At 48.7% G+C, this 20969-nt stretch overlaps 1 protein-coding gene across 2 annotated transcripts; it reads left to right on the top strand.

Moving 5' to 3' along the window:
- Nucleotides 1-3407: 3407 nt before the first annotated feature.
- On the top strand, nucleotides 3408-20850 carry LOC128310919 (zinc finger protein 883-like). 2 transcript variants are annotated; one of them, XM_027037047.2, is made up of 5 exons: nucleotides 3408-3558; nucleotides 7819-7920; nucleotides 9444-9570; nucleotides 12048-12149; nucleotides 15199-20850. In XM_027037047.2, exons 2-5 carry the CDS (start codon nucleotides 7906-7908, stop codon nucleotides 17091-17093), a joined length of 2139 nt encoding a protein of 712 aa, XP_026892848.2. In that variant the 5' UTR covers nucleotides 3408-3558; nucleotides 7819-7905; the 3' UTR covers nucleotides 17094-20850. The 2 variants fall into 2 exon arrangements, with proteins under 2 accessions (XP_026892848.2, XP_026892847.2); XM_027037046.2 differs by having other exon boundaries at nucleotides 3460-3558; nucleotides 7728-7920.
- Nucleotides 20851-20969: the final 119 nt, after the last annotated feature.

The raw sequence follows: 20969 nt of genomic DNA, 5'->3' as shown, positions 1-20969 counted from the left end.
CATTCTGTTTCAATGGCTTTACTTATATCAACCGATTCAAATCTCATTTATTTATTAAGGTAATTATTATCTCCCCATATACAATAGGGGAACGGAGGTATAGAGAGGTTTATGACTTTCAGTGTTACACAACGAATACGTGGGGTTAACCATTATGCTGTGTGTCCCTTGCCCCGGGGTCCTAGAGTAATTGATCCCTTACTACCTGCAAAGCACTGTGCTGATTGACTTCTATACAACATCAAATCCTATTGGACCAAGGCCCTACCCTTTTGACCTCATTTGATCTTAATTACTTCCCCAAATGCCCTACCTCTAAGTAAAATCAATTGAGGGTTAGGGTTCAATATACGAATTTGGGGGGACACAAGCATTCAATTATAGCACACTCCTACATCCCACCCTTGCATGCCAGCCACAAAGAGCTCCTTATATCTCTTTCTCCCCTCTAGGCTTCTGTTGGCTGTGTTCCCTTTGCTTGGAACAACCCACCTCATTCTCTGCCTTCATTGGTCACATTTATGTCTCTTCGCCCATTAGTTCTTGTCTTCCAAGTTACAGCCAAGTTGAGACCTCCTCCAAAAGTCCTCCGTGATTGTCCAGACTGGGTTGAAGGCCCTCCTCTGTTCATACGTTGCCCTGGGCTATCTCCCATCAAGCACACATATTATTACACTAGGTCCTAACTACCCGTAACCATGTCTTTATCCTGTATCCTAATCCTAGCAATAGTGATCGGTCCAAGGGGTGGGCCCAAGATCCAAGAAGGACCAATCAGGACCCTTCCCTGGGATTGCTATATGAACTCCATTGCAACCGTGCTACTTGCATCAGCCAATGAAATGCAGATGAAAGTGACATATGTCATTGAGCTCATTTAACTTGCATGACCACCCAGTGAAGGAGGCATTGCTCCCCCACTTTAGACACAAGGATACCTACAGGGAGGATTCAAGTAACCCATACAAGGCCCAGAGCTAGTTAAGGACAGAAGTAGGGCTAATGTCCATGTAAAAAGAGGACGAGACACCAGAGCTCTCTCTCCACATGCTCCTGTACCAAGGAAAAACCATAAAGTTCTTTTAAGTTGTTCAGTCTATGGTATTTTGTGATGGCTGTCTGAGCTAAGATAGAATGTCATGAAGCAAAGCAAGGCAGACTCCAGGCTCACGTAACTTCAGATACAGAGGGCGGAGGAAGGGCTGGGTCTGCTCTGGGTGCAGAAAGACCATTCTGGGGGCTGTGTGTGAAAGAGCCTGGAGGGCAGACACTGGGGGGCCAGGAGGATTGGGATGAGACCGCAGTGAAGTTTTAGGATGTGAGGACAAGGCTTGAGCCGGGACCAAGTTCACGGGCAGGGAGAGGGCAGCAGAGCTGAGGAGTCTGGCAGTAAGAAGAGGGGCTTCACTGGACTCTCTGTCACTCGTTGGCTCTTTGAGTGTTGGGGCTGCAAAGGTCTCTCTGGGGCTGTTTGACACATGTTCACGGGGTGGTTGTATGAGTTAAATAAGCTAATAAAACTCACTGCCTGTTGTCAGTAAGTGACAGCTATTTTCCTTCCGTTTTGCCCATGGTTCATCTAACTTTTACTCATGTGTACACATATGTTTTACATCTTTACAAACATGAAGGATCTATAACTTTGAGATTTTTCTTCTTTTAACCTTCATTCCAAGTGTCGCCCCATGTGACCGTGCAGTCATCATAATTATTTCAGGCTTGATAACATTTCATAGGCAGGATATACCTTTATTTAATCACTCCCCTGAGTCGATATAACTGAACATAACTTTTTATTAGTTGGTTCTGATGGGAGATGGCCCCCTCCAAGTGACAATTCAGGGACCTAGGCTCCTCCCATCTTCACATAAGACTTCAGCAGAAGAAGAAAGACTGGGGAAGGTAACAAGTGGGAGGTCTGGGCATGGCATACGTGTCTCTTCTCTCATTTCATTAGCCAGAACTTAGTCACGTGACCACCCCGCCTGCAAGGGCATATGGGAAATGTAGTCTAGCTGTGTGCACAGAAAGTAGGGAAAAGGCTTTGAGGAAGAGCTATTTGCCACACATTATCCTAATGAGGGATTATAGCGAAGAAAACGTAGGTGCAGAGAGAGTGGAAGAGAACTTCCCCAGATCACAAAGAGATTAAAATCTATCAGGCAAATTTTATTGGCACTAAAATCCAAATACCCCCCCCTTTTTTTCCATTAGAGTTTTCATCATTTTTGTTTGAAAAGAGAAAACCTATTGTGTTTTTTTAAAATGTTTATTTATTTTTGAGGGAGAGAGACAGACAGAGAGTGGAGGGGTGGGGGCAGAGAGAGAAGGAGACACAGAATCCAAAGGAGGCTCCAGGCTCTGAACTGTCAACACAGAGCCTGATGCGGGGCTCCATCTCACAGACTGCGAGATCATGACCTGAGCCAAAGTCAGGCGCTCAACCGACTGAGCCACCCAGGCGCCCCAACCTATTGGTTTTTATTGATTAATTTTGTACCCAGTAATTTTACTTAATTATTTTATGGTTTATCATAACATTTCAATAGATTCTCTGACTTCCAAAATAGCAATCATATCATATTCAAAGAAGGATGAAATCCCAGACTTCTCCGTTCCAATTATATACCCTTTCTTTCTCTTGTCTAACTGCACCGATAGTTTTTCCAAAAGTGGTAATGCTGGATGGTTTGTTCTATTTGGACGGACAGTTTGTTCTGACTTTCATGGGGAAGCTTTTGGTGTTTTAGCATTACGCCTGATTTTGGGTTTTGATTATATGTATATAATTAAAAACAAGGGAGAGACAAGTAACTCCTTAAGATTTTTGTCATTACTGTTCAAGATGGGCCCATTCTTAAATATATTAAGTTTATGTAGAAATGGATGACTACTGAACATTCTCAAAACCCCTTTCATATCCATGATTATATATTACTTTGTATATCAATTAGCAAATTATATAATAGCCCAATATCGAACCATCCTTGCATTCCTGGACACACATCTTCCAGCTCCCACCGTAGGGGTCTATTTCCTATAGAGATGTTAGGTGACAGGTGACACTGAGGCAAACAGGGAGCGGATGCCCAGGGGTATTGCGTAATTCAGTGACAGACTCAATTCGTTCACCATCAGTTTAGATGGGGTGAACTTACACGTGTCCTGTGGACTTCAGCTACAGGGGAAACTTGGGTTAAATGGGTTAAATGGACTTTGACGTCACCTCCTGTGGAGGGCAGTTAAAAGACTCTAGCTAAAATGGGAATATTACTGACGGTGTCAGTACAGCCAGATATTTTTCAGTACCGGGTTCCCCCGGCCCCGCATCGTACGCCCAGCCTCCATTTCCCAGCATTCCCCCGCCCGTGGAGACCTTAGGTCTGGAGGAGGGTGAACCCGCAGAGGTTCCTGGGAAATGTAGTCCAACTGCGAAGCCGCGTTTAAAGAACCAAGGTTTAAATAGTTCCGAGACCGCAACCGCGCAGGCGCATTCCGCGGCCCGCCAGAGGGAGGGTAAAGGCCTGGCCGTCCAGCGCCACCCACGGGGGCGCACAGGTGAGTCCCGACCTGGTGGCCCGGAGTCTGAGCTGGTGGGTGCGGGCCGTGCCAGGCAGGCTGGCGGGCACTCAGAGGCGGGTCCGAGTCGTGCCTGGGTGGGCGCTGTGGGCGGCGTCCCGCCCCCTCCTATCACTCTGGAGGGGGCCCCCGGGCGCCTCTGCCCCCCGCGCCGCTTGGAGGATCTCAGCGCGCAGGAATTGGGCGCCTGCTGTTTGCCTGAAGTCAGGCGAGCGCGGTCTCCCCGAAGGGATCCTGTACGTTTCCTCACTTCGCAGGTCAAGAAACAGACTCAGCGGCTTCTCCCAGGTCCCAGGGGTCGGCCTGGGATCACACCCTGGGATGTCTGACCCGAAAGCCTCCGCGTGCTCCGCACAGTCACGCCCTCCGCTTCTGTCCTCCTTATCCTGAGCGTGTTATCTGGGTCTCTCATCACTTTCTGATCTCCCTGCCCCCCACCCCAACCCCCATTCAGCCCCCCTCTCTTTGTGTCTCTGCACAGCCCCCTTCCTCAGGAGTCTGTGTTTTGGTTTTGTTTGTTTGTCTTTTCTAGAAACAAGGCCATTTTCTTCCAAAACCGCAGCACCGTGATCTCATCAGGACAGTAACATCGGTACAAACTATTAGCTAATCCACAGACCTTCCGATGCTGCTCATTGTCCCAATAACGTACTCGATGGCAAAAGAAAATCCCATATCACACACCGCGTTAGGTATTAGGTCTCTAGAACAGTTAGTTTTTCAGTCTTTCTTTGGTCTTGATGATCTGTGCAATGCTGAAGATTATGGACCAGGTTCTTCTGGAATGTCTTTTAGTTTGGCTTTGCTCAGTGTTTCCTTGTGATTAGATTTCGGTTTGGCAGGAATACCTTAGGCGGAATACCTTATGCAGGAATACCTTATTTATTTTTGAGAGAGGGAGAGAGAGAATCCCAAGCAGGCTCCATGCTGTCCACACAGAGCCAGACGAGGGGCTCGATCCCACAAACTGTGAGATCATGACTTGAGGCGAAATCAAGAATTGGAGGCTTAACTGGTTGGGCCACCCAGGAGCCCTTTCTTTTTTGTAATTATTAAGTGACTTGTGAGGAGATACGGGAGAGCCTGTAAGACTCTGTTCCGCATCAGGATTTCACCTACTGGTTTCAGCCTGAGCTGCGAGCGCCCCTGTGTCACCGGGTGTAGTGAGGCGTTTGCCTGGAAACACACATGAGATTGAGTCTTTTTGTTTCTAGACTGTATCAGTTGCCCGTTGCTGCCGTAACAAGTTACCACGAATTTGGTGGCTTCCAACAACACAGATCTGTTCTCTTACAGTTCAGGGGGTCAGAGTGGTGCTCCCTCTGAAGGCTCTAGCGGACAATCCGTTTCCTTGCCTTTTCCAGCTTCTAGAGGCTTCCGCGTTCGTTAGGTGAGGCCTCTTCCTCTGGCTTCAAAGCTGGAGGGAGAGTGTCTTCTCTCTCTGACTCCGCTTCTCTTGACTTGCCTCACGTGGCCTTCTCCTCTGAGTCAAATGTTCCTCTGTCTCCCTCTTATCAGGACACTTAGAATTGCACCTAGGACCCAACCCGGATGATCCAGGATAATCTCCTATCTAAAGGTGCTTAACTTAATCACATCACGGGTCCATCCTACAAGATATCTTTTTAGGGCCACTATTCAGCCCACCACCTGGTCTATGTCTAGGCCTGCCTCCCCCACCGGGCAGGGAGCCCCTTTAGGGCAGAGCCGCACGTCACCCATCGTTCTGTCCTCTGATGAGTATGTCACCCTCACATGAGTCTCAGAGCGTATTTGATGAATGAGCGGGGGTGACCATAGTCTGAACACCAACTTGTCTTTGGCAGAGATATTTTTGGGGGGAGGGATTTTTAAGCTTTATAATCTTTAAAAAAAATTTTTTTTTAATTTACATCGAAATCAGTTAGCATCTAGCGCAACAATGATTTCAGGAGTAGATTCCTTAATGCCCCTTCCCCATTGAGCCCATCCCCCCTCCCACAACCCCTCCAGCAACCCTCAGTTTGTTCTCCAGATTTATGAGTCTCTTCTGTTTTGTCCCCTCCCTGTTTTTATATTATTTTTGTTTCCCTTCCCTATGTTCATCTGTTTTGTCTCTTAAAGTCCTCATATGAGTGAAGTCATATGATTTTTCTCTTTCTCTGACTAATTTCACTTAGCATAATACCCTCCAGTTGCAAATGGCAAGATTTCATTCTTTTTGATTGCCGAGTAATACTCCATTGTATATATATACCACATCTTTATCCATTCATCCATCGATGGACATTAGGGCTCTTTCCATACTTTGGCTATTGTTGATGGTGCTGCTATAAACGTGGGGGTGCACGTGTCCCTTCGAAACAGCACACCTGTATCTCTTGGATAAATGCCTAGTAGTGCAATTGCTGGCTCGTAGGGTAGTTCTATTTTTAGTTTTTTGAGGAAACTCCATACTATTTTCCAGATTGGCTGTACCAGTTTGAAGCTTTATAATCTTAATTTCATTTTAATTTTTGAGAGAGAGAGAGAGCAGGTGCGCACAAGTGGGGGAGGGGCAGAGAGAGAGGGAAAGGGAATCCAAAGCAAGTCCCCCCTCAATGTCAGCGTGGAGCCCAACATGGGGCCTGAACCCGCAAAGCCATGAGATCGTGACTGGAGCCAGAACCAAGAGTCGGACACTTAACCGACTGAGCCACCCAGGTGCCCTGGGGATTTTTAAACTTTATTTCAGCAGTTTTGAGAGAGAGAGAGAGAGAGACCATGAGTGGGGGGAGAGGGGCAGAGGGAGAGAGAGAGAGAGAGAGAGAGAGAGAGAGAGAGAGAGAGAGATCCCAAGCAGGCTCCACGCTCAGTACAGAGCCAGATGTGGGGCTTGATCTCACAAACCGAGAGATCATGACCTGAGCCGAAACCAAGAGTTGGATGCTTAACTGACTGAGCCACTCAGGCGCCCCTCTTTAAACAACATCTTCAGCAGGAGATCAGGATCCTCATGCAGGATTGATAAGACAGATAGTAGCAGCTTTCCAAAAAATCGCAGATCCGTATACAATGGAATACTACTCGGCCATAAAAAGGAATGAGCCCTATCACGTGGTACAACATGGATGAACCCTGAACACAGGCTAAATGAAAGAAGCCAGGGGCGCCTGGGTGGCTCAGTCGGTTGAGCGTCCGACTTCGGCTCAGGTCATGATCTCGAGGTTCATGGGTTCAAGCCCCGCATCGGGCTCTGTGCTGACAGCTTGGAGTCTGGAGCCTCCTTGGGATTCTGTGTCTCCCTCTCTGCCCCTCCCCCACTCATGCCCTCTCTTTCTCTCTCTTTCAAAAATAAACATGAAAAAAAATTTTTTTAAGTAAAAACCGAAAGAAGCCAGACACAAAGGGCCACATATTACACGATTCCATGTCTATGAAATGTCCAGAATGGGCAAATGCATTATGACAGAAAGATGAGTGGTTGTCTGGGGCTGACCTTGGAGGGGCAGCACAGAACAGGGAGATTTGTGAGTCACTGATTAACGGTGCACGGTTTCCTCTTAGGGTGATGATGAAAATGTTCTGGAACCAGATAGTAGTGATGCTGCACAACATGGAGAAGATACTAAATGCCACTGAATTGTAGAATTTAGAGTAGTTAAAATGGTACAGGGTGTGTTACGTGTATTTTACCGTAAGAGAAAGAGTCAGGATCAAAAGGGGGCTTGACCTCTGCAGCCAGACTTCTGGGTCTGAATCCTGCTCTGACACTCGACACCTCTACGATCTTGAGCAAGGGCTTTGACCTCTTGTGCCTCTATTTCCTCATCTGGGGATAAGTCGAGCCACTTCTTTTTTTTTTTTTAATTTAAAAAAATATTTTATTTATTTTTGAGAGAGAGAGACACAGAGTATGAGCTGGGCAGGGGCAGAGAGAGACGGGGAGACAGAAGCCGAAGCAGGCTCCGGGCTCTGAGCTGTCAGCACAGAACCTGACGAGGGGCTCGAACTCACGAACGGTGAGTTCGTGACCTGAGCCGAAGTTGGACGCTCAACCGACTGAGCCACCCAGGCGCCCCTCTAGCTACTTCTTTGAGAAGTAGTGCAGTGAGCTGAACCCCCTGTTTGCTAGTGGTTGCTGGTATGGAATGGGGGCCTCAGGCAGCCTGTCCTGACCTTTGCTCCAGCTCTTAGGAGACCAGGGCCCCCACTGTCATGAGGCATCTTTGGGAGAGTGTCTGTTTGTCTGAGCCACAACTGACCCCCTCTCTGCTCCATTCTCCTCCTCCAGCCCTGCGGACTGAGACCTGGTCCTTTCTCCTGGAGGCACATGCCCAGGACCCAGCAGTGGCCACCGGGACCCTGATGGCTGAGGACCAGGTGAGTCTGGGTTTCCTCTTCCCCAAGATGATTTTACGGCCCCCTCAGAGAGCCATACTCATCTCTGCCTGTGGCCGGAAGAGCTTCCGCCCCTCCTAATCGTGGGGAAGGGGCGAGTGTGGGAGGGACTCTGGGGCTAGGAGGTACGGGGAGGAGAGGGCCCAGGGGCAGGATGCCCTGAGCTGGGACACAGTCTAAAAATCGGTCATCTAAAGCCTGGGAGCCTTTGGGTTGCCAGATGAAGAGGGCAGTGGATGGTTTTGCTTCACCCCCAAGCCTTATCCTTGGAGTTGGGGATGGGAATTGGGATCCTGGCTTGAGTCTGGGATGGAGTGCCACTCAGGAATCGCTCTTGTACACAATGGCTTGAGAGTTTAAAAAAAAAAAAGCGTTTCTTAGGGTTGTCACATACAGGTATGCAGGTTACACACTGCACAAGGGTGTCTCATCTCAGTGGCGGGATTCACATCTCACACCTCACACACTGGTATATTGTGGCAATTTTTTTCCAGTTTATTTATTTATTTGTTTATTATTATTATTATTATTATTAGTGTTTATCATTATTTATTATTATTATTATTTTTTTTTTTTTTTTTTTTGAGAAAGAGAGAGAGAGAGAGAGAGAAAGCGAGTGGGGAGGGGCAGAGAGAGAGGGAGAGAGACTCCCAAGCAGGCCCTGGGCTGTCAGCACAGAGTTCCATGCAGGCTCGCACTCACAAACCGGGAGATCATGACCTGAGATGAAATCAAGAGTTGGACGCTTGTCAGGCTCTGGGCTGACAGCTCAGAGCCTGGAGCCTGCTTCAGATTCTGTGTCTCCCCTCTCTCTGCCCCTCCCCCGTTCATGCTCTGTCTCTCTCTGTCCCAAAAATAAATAAACGTTGAAAAAAAAAAAAAAAAGAGTTGGACGCTTAACCGACTGAGCCACCCAGGTGCCCCTTATGGCAATTTTCACGCAGATGGCAGTCAACTGTCATATATTAAAATAATTGGCATATTGTAACAACTTTCCAACAGATGGCAGTAAAGAGTCACGCAGAAAAGGAGCTTTTGTCTGTCTTCTTCCAAGGTGCCTTTGGGCTAGCAGCTGCCTTAGACTTTCTGCATTTCTGTAGGCCTTTTTTTTTTTTTTAATTAAAAAAAAAATGTTTTTAATGTTTATTTTTGAGAGAGTAACAGAGCATGAGTGGAGGAGGGACAGAGAGAGAGGGAGACACAGAATTCGAAGCAGGCTCCAGGCTCTGAGCTGTCAGCACAGAGCCCGACGCAGGGCTCACACTCACGAGCTGTGAGTCATGGCCTGAGCCGAAGTCGGACGCTTAACCGACTGAGCCACCCAGGTGACCCTCTGTAGGCCATCTTTACTCAGTCGTCTCAAATCAGTTGAGTCAGTATGTTCCAGCCTAGAATGTTCCAACTGTCTCAACCACCAGCAGTGGTAGGCCCTAGGCCCATGACCTCTCCAGCCCCAGAGTTCTAGAAGGATGGGTCTCTCCACCCTGTAAAATTGGCCTTTGCAGGAATCAGTGACCTTCAAGGATGTGGCTGTGGACTTCACCCTGGAGGAGTGGGGCTGGCTGGGTCCTGGCCAGAGGGAGCTGTATCGGGACGTGATGTTGGAGAACTACCAGAACCTTCTCTCACTGGGTGAGGCCCTGCCCCCATCTGCCTTCATCTCCTTTGTGCCCACCCACTGGGGGCATTTGCTGAGGTCATGTGGTTCCCTCTCTGTTCCTCTAATTGGTGCCTCCTGGCTGGGCTCCGGCTGTCCCTCTCTCTCTCCACTGGCTTCTCCTAGAGTCCCAGTGTCTCCAAGGGCCCCGAGTCTTCTACCTGTCCTGCATAATCTTCAGCCTGTGCCCCCACCTTCTTCTCACGCTTTCTTGGAATGCCTGTTCCAGAATCTTGGACTCCAAGTGCTCCTTGGATGTTCATCGGGCTGCATCTTAGAATCTTTCCAAAGCACGTAAATGCTGTCCCCCAAATGTGTCTTCCTGGCCTTACACTGTCGGCCCACCCGCCTCCTGTGCCCGAGTCCCTCTCACATTTGTTACCCTGAGCTCAGCGTCTGCACACAGACCTGCTCCAATCCTCCGGGCACCCCCATCCCCCAGCCCAGACCGTCCTCACTCCACCCACCCCCCTCCCCAGCAGCCCACCACGTCCTCTCTGCCCCCCAACAATCTGCTCGTCGCCCCCCCTCCATCCCTGCAGTTCAGCCCTGACCTGGCCTTATCCTCACCCCCTGGCCCTTCTCTGGCCTCCTCAGTGGTCTTTCTGTCCGCCTCCTTCTCCCCTCAGTTTCTTTTTCTGGTCCTTCTGTCTTGCCTTTTCCCTGGAAGCAATGGTGGTTTGAAGGCCGCTTCCTCAGCCGTCCTCACTTACACACGTTCCCTGGACAAAGTCACCAAGAACTCGCTTAAGCACCTGTGTCGGGGCCCCAGGAGAGCCCCCAAGTTCGGGTGGTTCTCTCGTTGGACCCACAGGCCTCACATGTAGCTGTGCTCACAGCCAAGATTCCTTGCAGCAAGAGGACACAGAGCACGGGCGGCAAAGGGATAAGGCACGTGGGGCGAAGTCTAGCAGCAACCAGGGCAGAGTCCCCTCCCCGTTGAGTCACACAGGACCTACAACAAGATGTGTCAACACGTGTGAGGTGTCGTCCACTGGGGACACTCGCTAGAGACCCGGTCAGCGCCCAGGGTTTCGCTGAGGTCTGGTCATGTCAGCAGCCTCCGCCTGGCACGGACCAAGCTCCCGACTCCCCGAAGGAAAAGCAGGTGTCGGGCAGAAGCCACAGTGTTTGCACAAACGGCTGAGGCGCCGGGAGCCTCTCCTGTCGATCAGGAACTACTGGGAACCCTCTTGAAATCCAGCTTCCCAAATGCCAGCCAAGGGTAGCCTTGTGAGCAGGGCTTTCCAGAAAGAGCAGGCAGCCTGCCGTGTGAACCTTTTCTGCACAACTCGTGTGTACAGAACGACGTCCCATTGGTCTGTCCCCTGAGCTCCAACTTGATGCAGCTAGTGGCCTCCCCTGAGCTCACGACGTCCCCACAGACCCCCTCCTCGTCTGCTCACCCTCCCATCTCAGGGACAGTCGCCCACCAGTCCTGGGCCCTGCCTTCAGCGGCTTCAGACCCTCGTGTGGCCTGGCCCCTGCCGGCCTCCTCGATCTCATCTCCATCCGTTCTCTCCCTTCCTCACTTCTCCAGTGGGAGGAAGGTTCGCCTTCTCAGGCGGGAGCTTGTCCACTCCTGGGAACGGTCAGTAGGGAGATGTGTTTGTTTCCCACAGCTGTGTAACGGATCACCGCAAACCTGGTGGCTTAATACGGAAGAAATTCGTTCCCTTATGGTTCAGAAGCCAGACGTGCAAAATCCAGGCGGAGGCAGGGTCCTGCTCCTTCTGAAGGCTCCAGGGCGGAGTCCTTCCTGGATGCAGCTTCCGGAGGTCCCGGGTGACTCTTGCTGTTCCTCGCCTTGTATCCCCATCACCCTGATCTCAGCCTCTATCTTCACATGACCTTTCCCCTGCCCAAGGGTGTCTGTGCATCATCCCCTAAGGCCCGACCTACTCCCGCAGGACCTCGTCTGAACGAATTACATCCTCAAAGCCCCGATTTGCCAAGTAAGGTCACATTCTGAGGTTTCTGTGGACAAAGTTTGGGGGGAACACTGTTCAGCCCCCTATAGGAAGAGAGAAATCAGTGAGCTTAAACATCGCGGCATGAAAAAAGTAAAAAGAAACTGATGAGATTAATTTCAGTGATATGGTTCATTGCACCCAATCTGTCCAAAATATGAACATTTTGCTATGTGTGGCAATCATCACCAATACACGAATTCCTAATGAGATGTTTTACATCTTTCTCCATAATAAGTCTTCAAAATGTGGTGCATATTTCACATCGAACTTGAACAACACAGAGCCAGAGCCTTAAACAGTGACGCCAGGGCTCAGGCTCTTTCTGGAATGTAGTAGGCGCTCAACAAATGAGTCTTGCATTGACCAGTAGAACCTCTAATCAGTAAGCACCCAATGTACGCATCTCCCCGGCACACCCAGGGCCTGGGACCCAGCCCTGAGGCCTCCCTATAACTGGCCAAATCTTGTGTCTTTTCTAGGGGCAGGGCCTCCAGGGTTCAAACCCGACGTGATCTCCCGTCTGGAGCGAGGGGAGGAGCCCAGTATGGAGAAGAGAGAAGGCTGGCAAATGGCCTGTCCAGGTGGGTGAGGATGTCCAGCAGGTGTAAGCCGTCTTCCTCCCCTGTCTGTCGTGATCAGTGACAGGAGTGAGGCAGCACACGCCATGATCGTGGGCGCAGGGTTTGAATCCCAGCCACACCACTTCCTGGCTCTGTGACTGACTTTCTGGCAAGTCATTTAGCCCCCCTGTGCCTCAGTTTCCTCACCTGCACAGTGGGGTGAATAATAGTACCCAGGGTTGGAAAGGATAAACGGATTAACACGTAAAGTGTAGCCCAGTGCCTGGCTCACGGTAACCCCTGGTCAGAACAGGCTACGATGATTATTGGTGATTGTTTATTAGGGAGCATCTGTATAAAGACCCAGAAGTGGGACCCGGCCTGACGCGCTGGGCAACAGGAAGCCGGGTTTTTGCCGCCACTGGCCCACAGACTCCATGAGGGTTGAAGCGTCTTTGTTTCTGTCGCTGTCTTACTGTGTTGTGGGTGGGGTTGCCCCCCTGCCCCTCACCACAGCCTCCCCCCGGCCTCCACCCTCAGGCTTATGCCCTCCAGTGCATCCCACACAGCTCCAGAGGGGTCTGCCTGCACCCAGAGCTGATCCCACTCCCCTGCGCACGGCCACCCCGTAGCTCCCTAGTACCCCTGAGAGCAAGTCGTAGCCCCTCAGGCCCAAAACTGGAGGCCCCGTGTGGCCCGGCCTGTGGTATCTCTGGCCTCACGTCTCATCCCGGTCCACCATGGCTGTACCCCATGTCCTGACCCCGCTGAAGCACTTGTTTGTCCCTGTCTGAACGTCGTTTTTTTTTTTTTAATCAATATATACTTTTTAAGTTTGTTTATTTTGAGAGAGAGAGCACACGCGCATGTGTGAGTGTGAGTGGGCGAGGGGCAGAGAGATTGAGAGAGAGAGAGAAAGAGAGAGAATCCCAAGCAGGCTTCGCACCTGCAGTGCAGAGTCCAATGTGGGGCTCAAACTCATGAACTGTGAGATCATGACCTGAGCTGAAACCAAGAGTCGGATGCTTAGCTCACTGAGCCACCCAGGCACTCCTGGGCGGGCACTCAGGTATTCGGATTGGCGAGCCTGGGTCTCATGCCTACTCTAAGTGGGGGTGGGGGAGACTGTGATTAACAGCCCCACCAAGACTACATGGAAAGGGGAACAGGGGTTCTTTTTTTTTTTTTTTTTTATAAGAGTAGTTTATTTTTCTTTTTTCATTTCATTTCATTTCATTTCATTTCATTTCATTTTATGTATTTTTAAATTTTATTTATTTATTTTATTTAAGTAACAGTGGTTCTTCAAGGGCAGGGATGCTATGGAGACGAGGAGGGTATGTCCAAAATGTCCAAGTGTGAGCCTGCCCCTCCCCCTCTCTGAGGACAAGGGTCAGATGTCTCGTTTAGCACAGAGGCGTGTACCCCCAGCACTGTGGTTAGCAAGTAAGTAACAACTGTACAATTAATAGGTAGCTCATGGGGGCACCTGGGTCAGTTGGTTAAAGCATCTGACTCTCGATCTCAGCTCAGGTCGTGATCTTGAAGTCCGTGGGATTGAGCCCCACACCAAGCTCTGTGCCGGCAGTGCGGAGCCTGCTTGGGATGCTATCTCTGCCCCTCCCCCACTCACGCACACATACTCTCTCTTTTCCTCTCAAAATAAATAAACTTGAAAAAATTAAAAAAACTGCATTAAAGAGGTATCCCATGAACAAATCTGCTAGCATCAAAAAATCAATCCCCTTCAGCAGATTCCATATGGCTTTACTTCCTGCTTATCATCTCTCCTCTACACTCCCCTTTCTCCAAATTGCGAGGTTGGGCTATAAAAGCCTCACATACATTGAATATTTATTGATATCTTTTGATCAAATTAAAGTTATTTGTGTTCATCTCAGCAACTTTGAAAATCTAAGGAAGGAATAAAGCAGGAAATGGAAATCTCCCCATAATCATGCTTACTTCTCAAAAAATTACTTTTATCATGTTTTATTTTATTTTATTTTATATTTTATATTATATTATTTTATTTTGAGAGAGTACAAGCAGGGGAGAGAGGGAGAGAGAGAGAGAGAGAGAGAGAGAGAGAGAGAGAGAGATCTTAAGCAGGCTCCACGTTCATCATGGAGGGCTCGATCCCATGACCCTGGGATCGCGATGTGAGCTGAAATCAAGAGTCGGATGCTTAACCAACTGAACCGTCCAGGTGCCCCTGCTTTTAACATGTTACCCCAAAAGCTCAACTGTATTTTTTAATTACAAAAGTATATAATAAAAACATGAATAAACCAGACACAAAAGGATACACATCATATGATTCCACTTACATGAGGTGCCTGGAGTGGGCAGATTCGTAGAGCCAGAGTGGAATGGTGTTTGCCAGGGGCTGGGGAAGGGGGAACAGGAGTTAGTGTTTAATGGGTATAGTGTTTCAGTTTGGGAAGATGAGAAAGTTCTGGAGATGGATGGCGAGGCTGGTTGCACTGCAGCGTGAATGTATATATGCAACCGGACGGTACATCTAGAAACGACTGAGATGTCATGTTCTATGTTGTATGTGTTTTGTCACAATCGAAAAGCAAATATGATAAATGGAAAACCCTCCAGTCCACCATGCACGTGCATACGCACGTGTACACGTAGATACACCTGTACAACTCAGTCCTTTTTATATCTCGAGGCCACGGCAAGAATCTGTGTCATGTCTTTTGAAACAGCAACATAAACCGTGAAACTTGTCTTTCATTTTTGTTAATTGTTTTCTGTTTATTTGTTATTGAGAGAGAGAGAGAGAGAGAGACAGGGTGCCAGCAGGGGAGGGATAGAGAGAGAGGGAGACACAGAATCCGAAACAGGCTCCAGGCTCCGAGCTGTCAGCACAGAGTCCGACGCGGGGCTCGAACTCACGGACCGTGAGATCATGACCTGAGGCAAAGTCAGATGTTTCACCACCCGAGCCACCCAGGCGTCCCTGAAACTCGTCTTCTAAAGTCTCCAGCGCCGGTGCCGTGTAATCAGCTTCCTGTGTCCCGACGTGGGCAATATTCACATTTTCTGTTTCTTTCAGACTTGGAGACGAGGTCTGCACCGACTCAGGAGACGCTTGTAAAAAAGAGCATTTCTGCAGAGGCCGCTTCCCCAGTGGGAAAGACGGGGGGCGGTTTAAGGGCAGCGCTGGGAGATGCCAGACTGGGGGGATCCCGGGCGTGTGGCCTCCGGTCGGAGGACCGGGGAAGGCAGGAGAGGCATTTGAGGTGCTTGTCGGCTACTCCCAAGGAAGCCGTCTGTGGGGAGAGAGGCCTCGGCGGTCACGAGCTTGGGCGAAGCCTCAGGCGGGCCCCCGCCCGCGTCCAGAAGCAAAGAGGGCCGGGCGGGGAGAGAGCCCGGCAGAGGGACGGGCCGAGAAAGAGCCTGAAACGCCAAAGGACGTTGGTAGAGAGGAAGCCATTCAGCTGCGCGGAATGCGGGAAGGCCTTCGTTTACCATTCAGACTACATCCTGCACCAGAGAATTCACACCGGAGAGAAACCCTACAAGTGTGAGGATTGCGGGAAGGCCTTCAGCAACAGCTCCTATTTCATCCAGCACCACGTCATTCACACGGGAGAGAAGCCGTACGCGTGCGGCGAATGCGGCAAGACCTTCACCCAGAGCGCCTCGCTTACCGAGCACCAGAGGATCCACACGGGCGAGAGACCCTACAGATGCAAGGAGTGTGGGAAGGCCTTCACCCAGAGCTCCTCCCTCATCAAACACCAGCGCTGCCACACGGGGGAGAAACCCTACAAATGCAACCAGTGCGGAAAGTTTTACTCGCAGGTGTCCCACCTCAGCCGCCACCAGAAAACCCACACGGGGGAGAAGCCCTACAAATGCGGTGAGTGTGGCAAGGCCTTCTGTCACACTTCCTCGTTGACCCAGCACCAGACCATCCACACCGGAGAGAAGCCCTACAAATGTAACGAGTGCGGGAAAACCTTCAGCCACAGCTCGTCCCTGTCCCAGCATCAGCGCGTCCACACCGGCGAGAAGCCCTATGAGTGTCACGCGTGTGGCAAAGCCTTCGGCCACAGCTCCTCCCTGACTCAGCATCAGAGAATTCACACCGGCGAGAAGCCCTATGAGTGTCACGAGTGTGGGAAGGCATACACGCAGATTTCCCACCTCATGAGGCACCAGAGCATTCACGTGGGAGAAAAACCCTACGTATGTGACGAGTGTGGGAAGGCTTTCAGTCACACCTCGTCCTTCACCCAGCACCAGACGATTCACACTGGGGAGAAGCCCTACAAATGTAACGACTGTGGGAAAACCTTCAGCCAGAACTCGTCGCTGACACGCCACCAGAGGATTCACACCGGGGAGAAGCCGTACGAGTGCCGGGCGTGCGGGAAGGCCTACACCCAGATTTCCCACCTCATCCAACACCGGAGGATTCACACCGGAGAGAAACCGTACGAGTGTGGGGAGTGCGGGAAAGCCTTCAGCCGCAGCACCCACCTTATCGAGCACCAGAAAATCCACACGGGCGAGAAACCCTATAAGTGTGAAGAGTGTGGGAAAACGTTCGGTCACCACTCATCCCTCACTCAGCACCAGAGGATTCACACTGGTGAGAAACCCTACGCCTGTAAGGAATGCGGCAAAGCCTTCAACCAGAGCATCCACCTCATTCAGCACCAGAGGATTCACACCGGGGAGAAGCCCTATGAGTGTAACAACTGTGGGAAAACCTATACCCAGATTTCACACCTGATTCAACACCAGAAGGTTCACACGGGTGGCAGTCGCCACGTGAGTAAGGCACGCGGGGAGGACTTCAGCTGGAGTCCACGCCTGACTGAACACCGGAGACTCCACACCGTGCGCGACGCCTACGTCTGCGATGGTTTGGAGAAAGCCTTGGCTTGGGGCACACAGCTTGCCGATTGTCAGAGAGTGCCTGCTGGCCAGAGAGCCTGAGAAGGGAGCCGACTGGTGGTCCCGCTGCTGGGTTCCGTTCGGCCTTCATCATCGGGAACCTCCTCCCTCCCAGAGAGGGACCCTAACACCACGTATGGTGAGAGTTGGTTTCTCTGTTTCCTACAAAAAGATGACACGGGTGTCACCAGCTGGGACAGCTTCTGATCGTTTTTGGCGCCCCCCCCCCTCCTAAAATCGCAGCCTCTCTCCTGTTTCTCAGCCTTACAGTGTCCCCAAAGGGTGGTGTAATGGAATGTAACTTCATCTGATAGCTTTTTTTTAATGTATACCTTTTTGAGAGAGAACGAGAGAGAGAGAGCGTGAGCAGGGACGGGGCAGAGAGAGAGGGAGACACAGAATCCGAAGCAGGCTCCGGGCTCTGAGCTGTCAGCACAGAGCCCCACGTGGGGCTCGAACTCACGAGATCACGACCTGAGCTGAAGTTGGACGCCTAACCAACTGAGCCGCCTAGGCGCCCCTTCATCTGATATCTTTAATAAGGTCTCTTTGAACTTTTCAAATTTACTGATCGTTCATGAAATCGGAGCCTGAAAATTCAAGGAAAAAAAAACACAGCTGGAAAGATAAACCCTTTCAAGTACAAGCTACGTAGCCAGCTGAACGTAAACACTAGATGATTTTAGTTTCCTTTGAAACTTTAAGCTACAAATCTCATGGCAAAATCCGCAGTTGGCTTAAATACTGAATACGTTTCACATATTTACAGCCATTTTTATTTTTCTTTGATGTTTATTTTTGAGAGAGAGAGAGTACCCGTGCGTGAGCAGGGGAGGGGCAGAGAGAGGAGACACAGAATCCGAAGCAGGCTCCAGGCTCCGAGCTGTCAGCACACAGAGTCCGACGCGGGGCTCACACCCCCTTGAACCGCGAGATCATGACCTGATCAAAAGCTGGACACCTGACCGACTGAGCCAGCCAGGCGCCCTCAAATGTCATTTAAAAATAAATGTTATTTCATTGTGATCAGAGTGTAGGAACAATGTTGGCTCCTCTGATTTGTCCTTATTATATCATGAACATTGTCCTTTGTAACTACAGACACCTCGTACTCATCATTATTGGGGCTAACGATATTTCATTGGTGGGTGTAAGATGATTTACAAATCCATTCCCCTGTGTAGGCTTTGTTCTAAGCCCCTGATTGACAGGTTGTTCACCACTCTTCCCAGTTATGAATGATGTTATAATGAGCATCTCCAAGATTATTTCTCTACGTCGCAGTCCCAGGATGGGAATAACAGGAGCAAGATTCCAATCATTTTCCTGATTCCTGGAACGTTTTGTCAGATTGCTTCCCAAGTGAGCTGGACCTTGTCTACCTGGCAAGCTGGGCATGGGGACCACATTTCCACTCATTTCCACTACATTTTTACCAGCACTGATCATCCGTAATTTTTTCCTATGTCACACATATCAAATGGCTAGTGTTTTCGGTAACTTAACTGTGTGCCAGGTTCCGTCCCAAGCCCTTGGTATGTTATGAGTTCTCATTCTTCCAACAGTCCCACCTGTTCGGGGCTGTATCGTCCCATTTTGTGGGTGAGGACACTGAGGCACAGGGAGATGAAGTAGCCAGAGCCTCACAGCCATGAGCTCAGGGAGTATGGATTCAAGCCCACATAGTCAGGCTCAGAAGCGAGGCTGTGTCCTTCTATTGGGATTGAGCACATTGCATGTATAACATTTCCTTCTTAAAATAATGTTTATTACTATAAAAACCAATGCATGCTTCCTACAGAAAGTTTAGAAGATCTGGAAAATCCAGATGTCACCCAAAGTTCAGTGCTCCCCAGAGATAACTGTTAACTGTTTGGATACATTTCTGCTACTTTAAAAACTTTATGATATTATAAAATGCTTAAAATAAATCTGGGGTATACTGAATATGCCACTTAGCATACTTCTAATGTATTCAACTTTATATCACAGGCCCCTATCTTCAAATATCATGATTTACCCATGTCATCAAATAATCCTTAACAACCAGACATTTGGGGGATTTGCATAGTGTATGTTTATCCAGCCAGTGAATTAGCCAATCCCCTGTCGGACATTTTGGTTGTTTCCAGTTTTTGACTTTATTATAAACATCCCTTCTACTGAAGTCTTTGGCTGAGCACCTGACCAGTTTCCAAGTGAAATCCTGGCAGGGAGGTCATGGGGTCAAAGCATGTTTCAACGATCCCAGACACGTGTGCCAATGGCTTCCCAGAAGTTCTGTAGCAACTGGCATTCTGACTAGCATCGGCTGGGACTGCGTCTGACCAATGTCATCCGTGGTAACTATTACCATGTTTAAAAGTCTTCCCATGTATTTCTAGGGGCGCCTGGGTGGCTCAGTCGGTTAAGTGTCCAACTTCAGCTCAGGTCATGATCTCATGGCTCATGGGTTCGAGCTCCACTTCGGGCTCTGTGCTGACAGCTCGGAGCCTGGAGCCTGCTTTGGATTCTGTGGTCTCCCCCTTCTCTCTCTCTGCCCCCCACCCCCACTTATGCTCTGTGTCTCTCTCAAAAATAAAAACATTAAAAAATGGAAAAAAAAATCTTCCCATGTATTTCTTTTAACGTATGACACCTTTCATGATTGAGGAAATACTTGTTTATGGTGAATAATTCATAGAACACAAAAATGAAAGCTATGGCTCTCTATAAATCTTCATTCCAAAGGTATATCCACATAAAGATAGCACACAATGTGTCTGGTATAACACATACACACACACACACGATATTATTTTTCTTAAAGATTTTTATGTTGTTTATGTAATGTCTACACCCAACGTGGGGCTCGAACCCACAACCCCGAGATCAAGAGTCGCATGCACTATTGACTGAGCCAGCCAGGCACACCCACACATATGATTTTAGAAGTAACTTTTTTCACTTTTTCACTTGGTATAATGTGGGTATTTTCCCATGATAATGCAAAACATACACACGCACACACACACATATATATGTATATGTTTCCTCATTTTTAACAATTGCATAATACTTCATACTAGGGTTTCTTGAATGTATGTAACCAATCCCTATTAATTGACATTGAGATAGTTTTTGTTTTCTTTTTCATCATTGGAATTTACTGTTTGACACCTGTGCAAAATATCTCCATAAGATGAACGCCTAGAAAGAATCCTTTGGGACCATATAATGTCCATGTTTAAAATTTTGATAATTATTGCTAAATAATCCTCCAAAAAAGGATGAACCAATTTACAGGACTCCTGGAAGTGTATACAAATGCCTACTTGTTCCCCCATTTTCTTCAAAAATTACGCACTATTAGCCTTTTAAAAATATTTCTAATAAGTAAATATGTCCTCTCAATAGTGAGATTAATGGTCTTTTATGTGTTTGTTGACGTTTAGCCTTTGAATTGCTTTTTTCTGTGTTTTGCCCACTTTTAATTGGGCTGCTTTTTTATATTGATTTATAGGAACAAGTCTTTATGTATTACACATATTCACCTTTTGGCATATACATTAGAAATATTTTCCCCTGATTTGTCGTTGCTCTTTCAATTTTGTTTGTGATGTATTTTGCCATACAGAATTTAAAAATCTTTAGGTATTCAAATCTATTTGTATTGTCTCTTATAGTTCTTTGGCCTACTATCAGCCTACTGAAGGAAGGCCTTCCTCACCCCCAAGATTATGAAAAAGATTATCCTATATTTTATTCTCGTACTTTTATGACGTTTTGACAATTAAATTTTTATTCCATCTGCATTTTACTTTTTGTTTTTTTAAATGCTTATTTGGTTTTGAAAGAGAGAGTGCACAAGCCGGGGAGGTGCAGCAGGGGGAGAGGCAGGGACAGAAGATCTGAAGTGGGTTCCGTGGTGACAACAGA

This window comes from Acinonyx jubatus, chromosome E2 (genome assembly GCF_027475565.1).
Source record: "Acinonyx jubatus isolate Ajub_Pintada_27869175 chromosome E2, VMU_Ajub_asm_v1.0, whole genome shotgun sequence".
Lineage (NCBI taxonomy): Eukaryota > Metazoa > Chordata > Mammalia > Carnivora > Felidae > Acinonyx > Acinonyx jubatus.
The sequence above is the reverse complement of the archived record's forward strand: the minus strand, read 5'-3'. Positions and strand labels throughout refer to the sequence as shown.

What these genes read in the sequence shown, in the direction of transcription:
- LOC128310919 (XM_027037046.2), top strand. Translation starts at nt 7,756, where the DNA reads ATGAGGCATCTTTGGGAGAGTGTCTGTTTGTCTGAGCCACAACTGACC. An exon ending in CCCTGATGGCTGAGGACCAG is followed by an intron (nt 7,921 to 9,443) that starts GTGAGTCTGGGT and finishes TGGCCTTTGCAG; the next exon opens with GAATCAGTGACCTTCAAGGA. An exon ending in CCAGAACCTTCTCTCACTGG is followed by an intron (nt 9,571 to 12,047) that starts GTGAGGCCCTGC and finishes TGTCTTTTCTAG; the next exon opens with GGGCAGGGCCTCCAGGGTTC.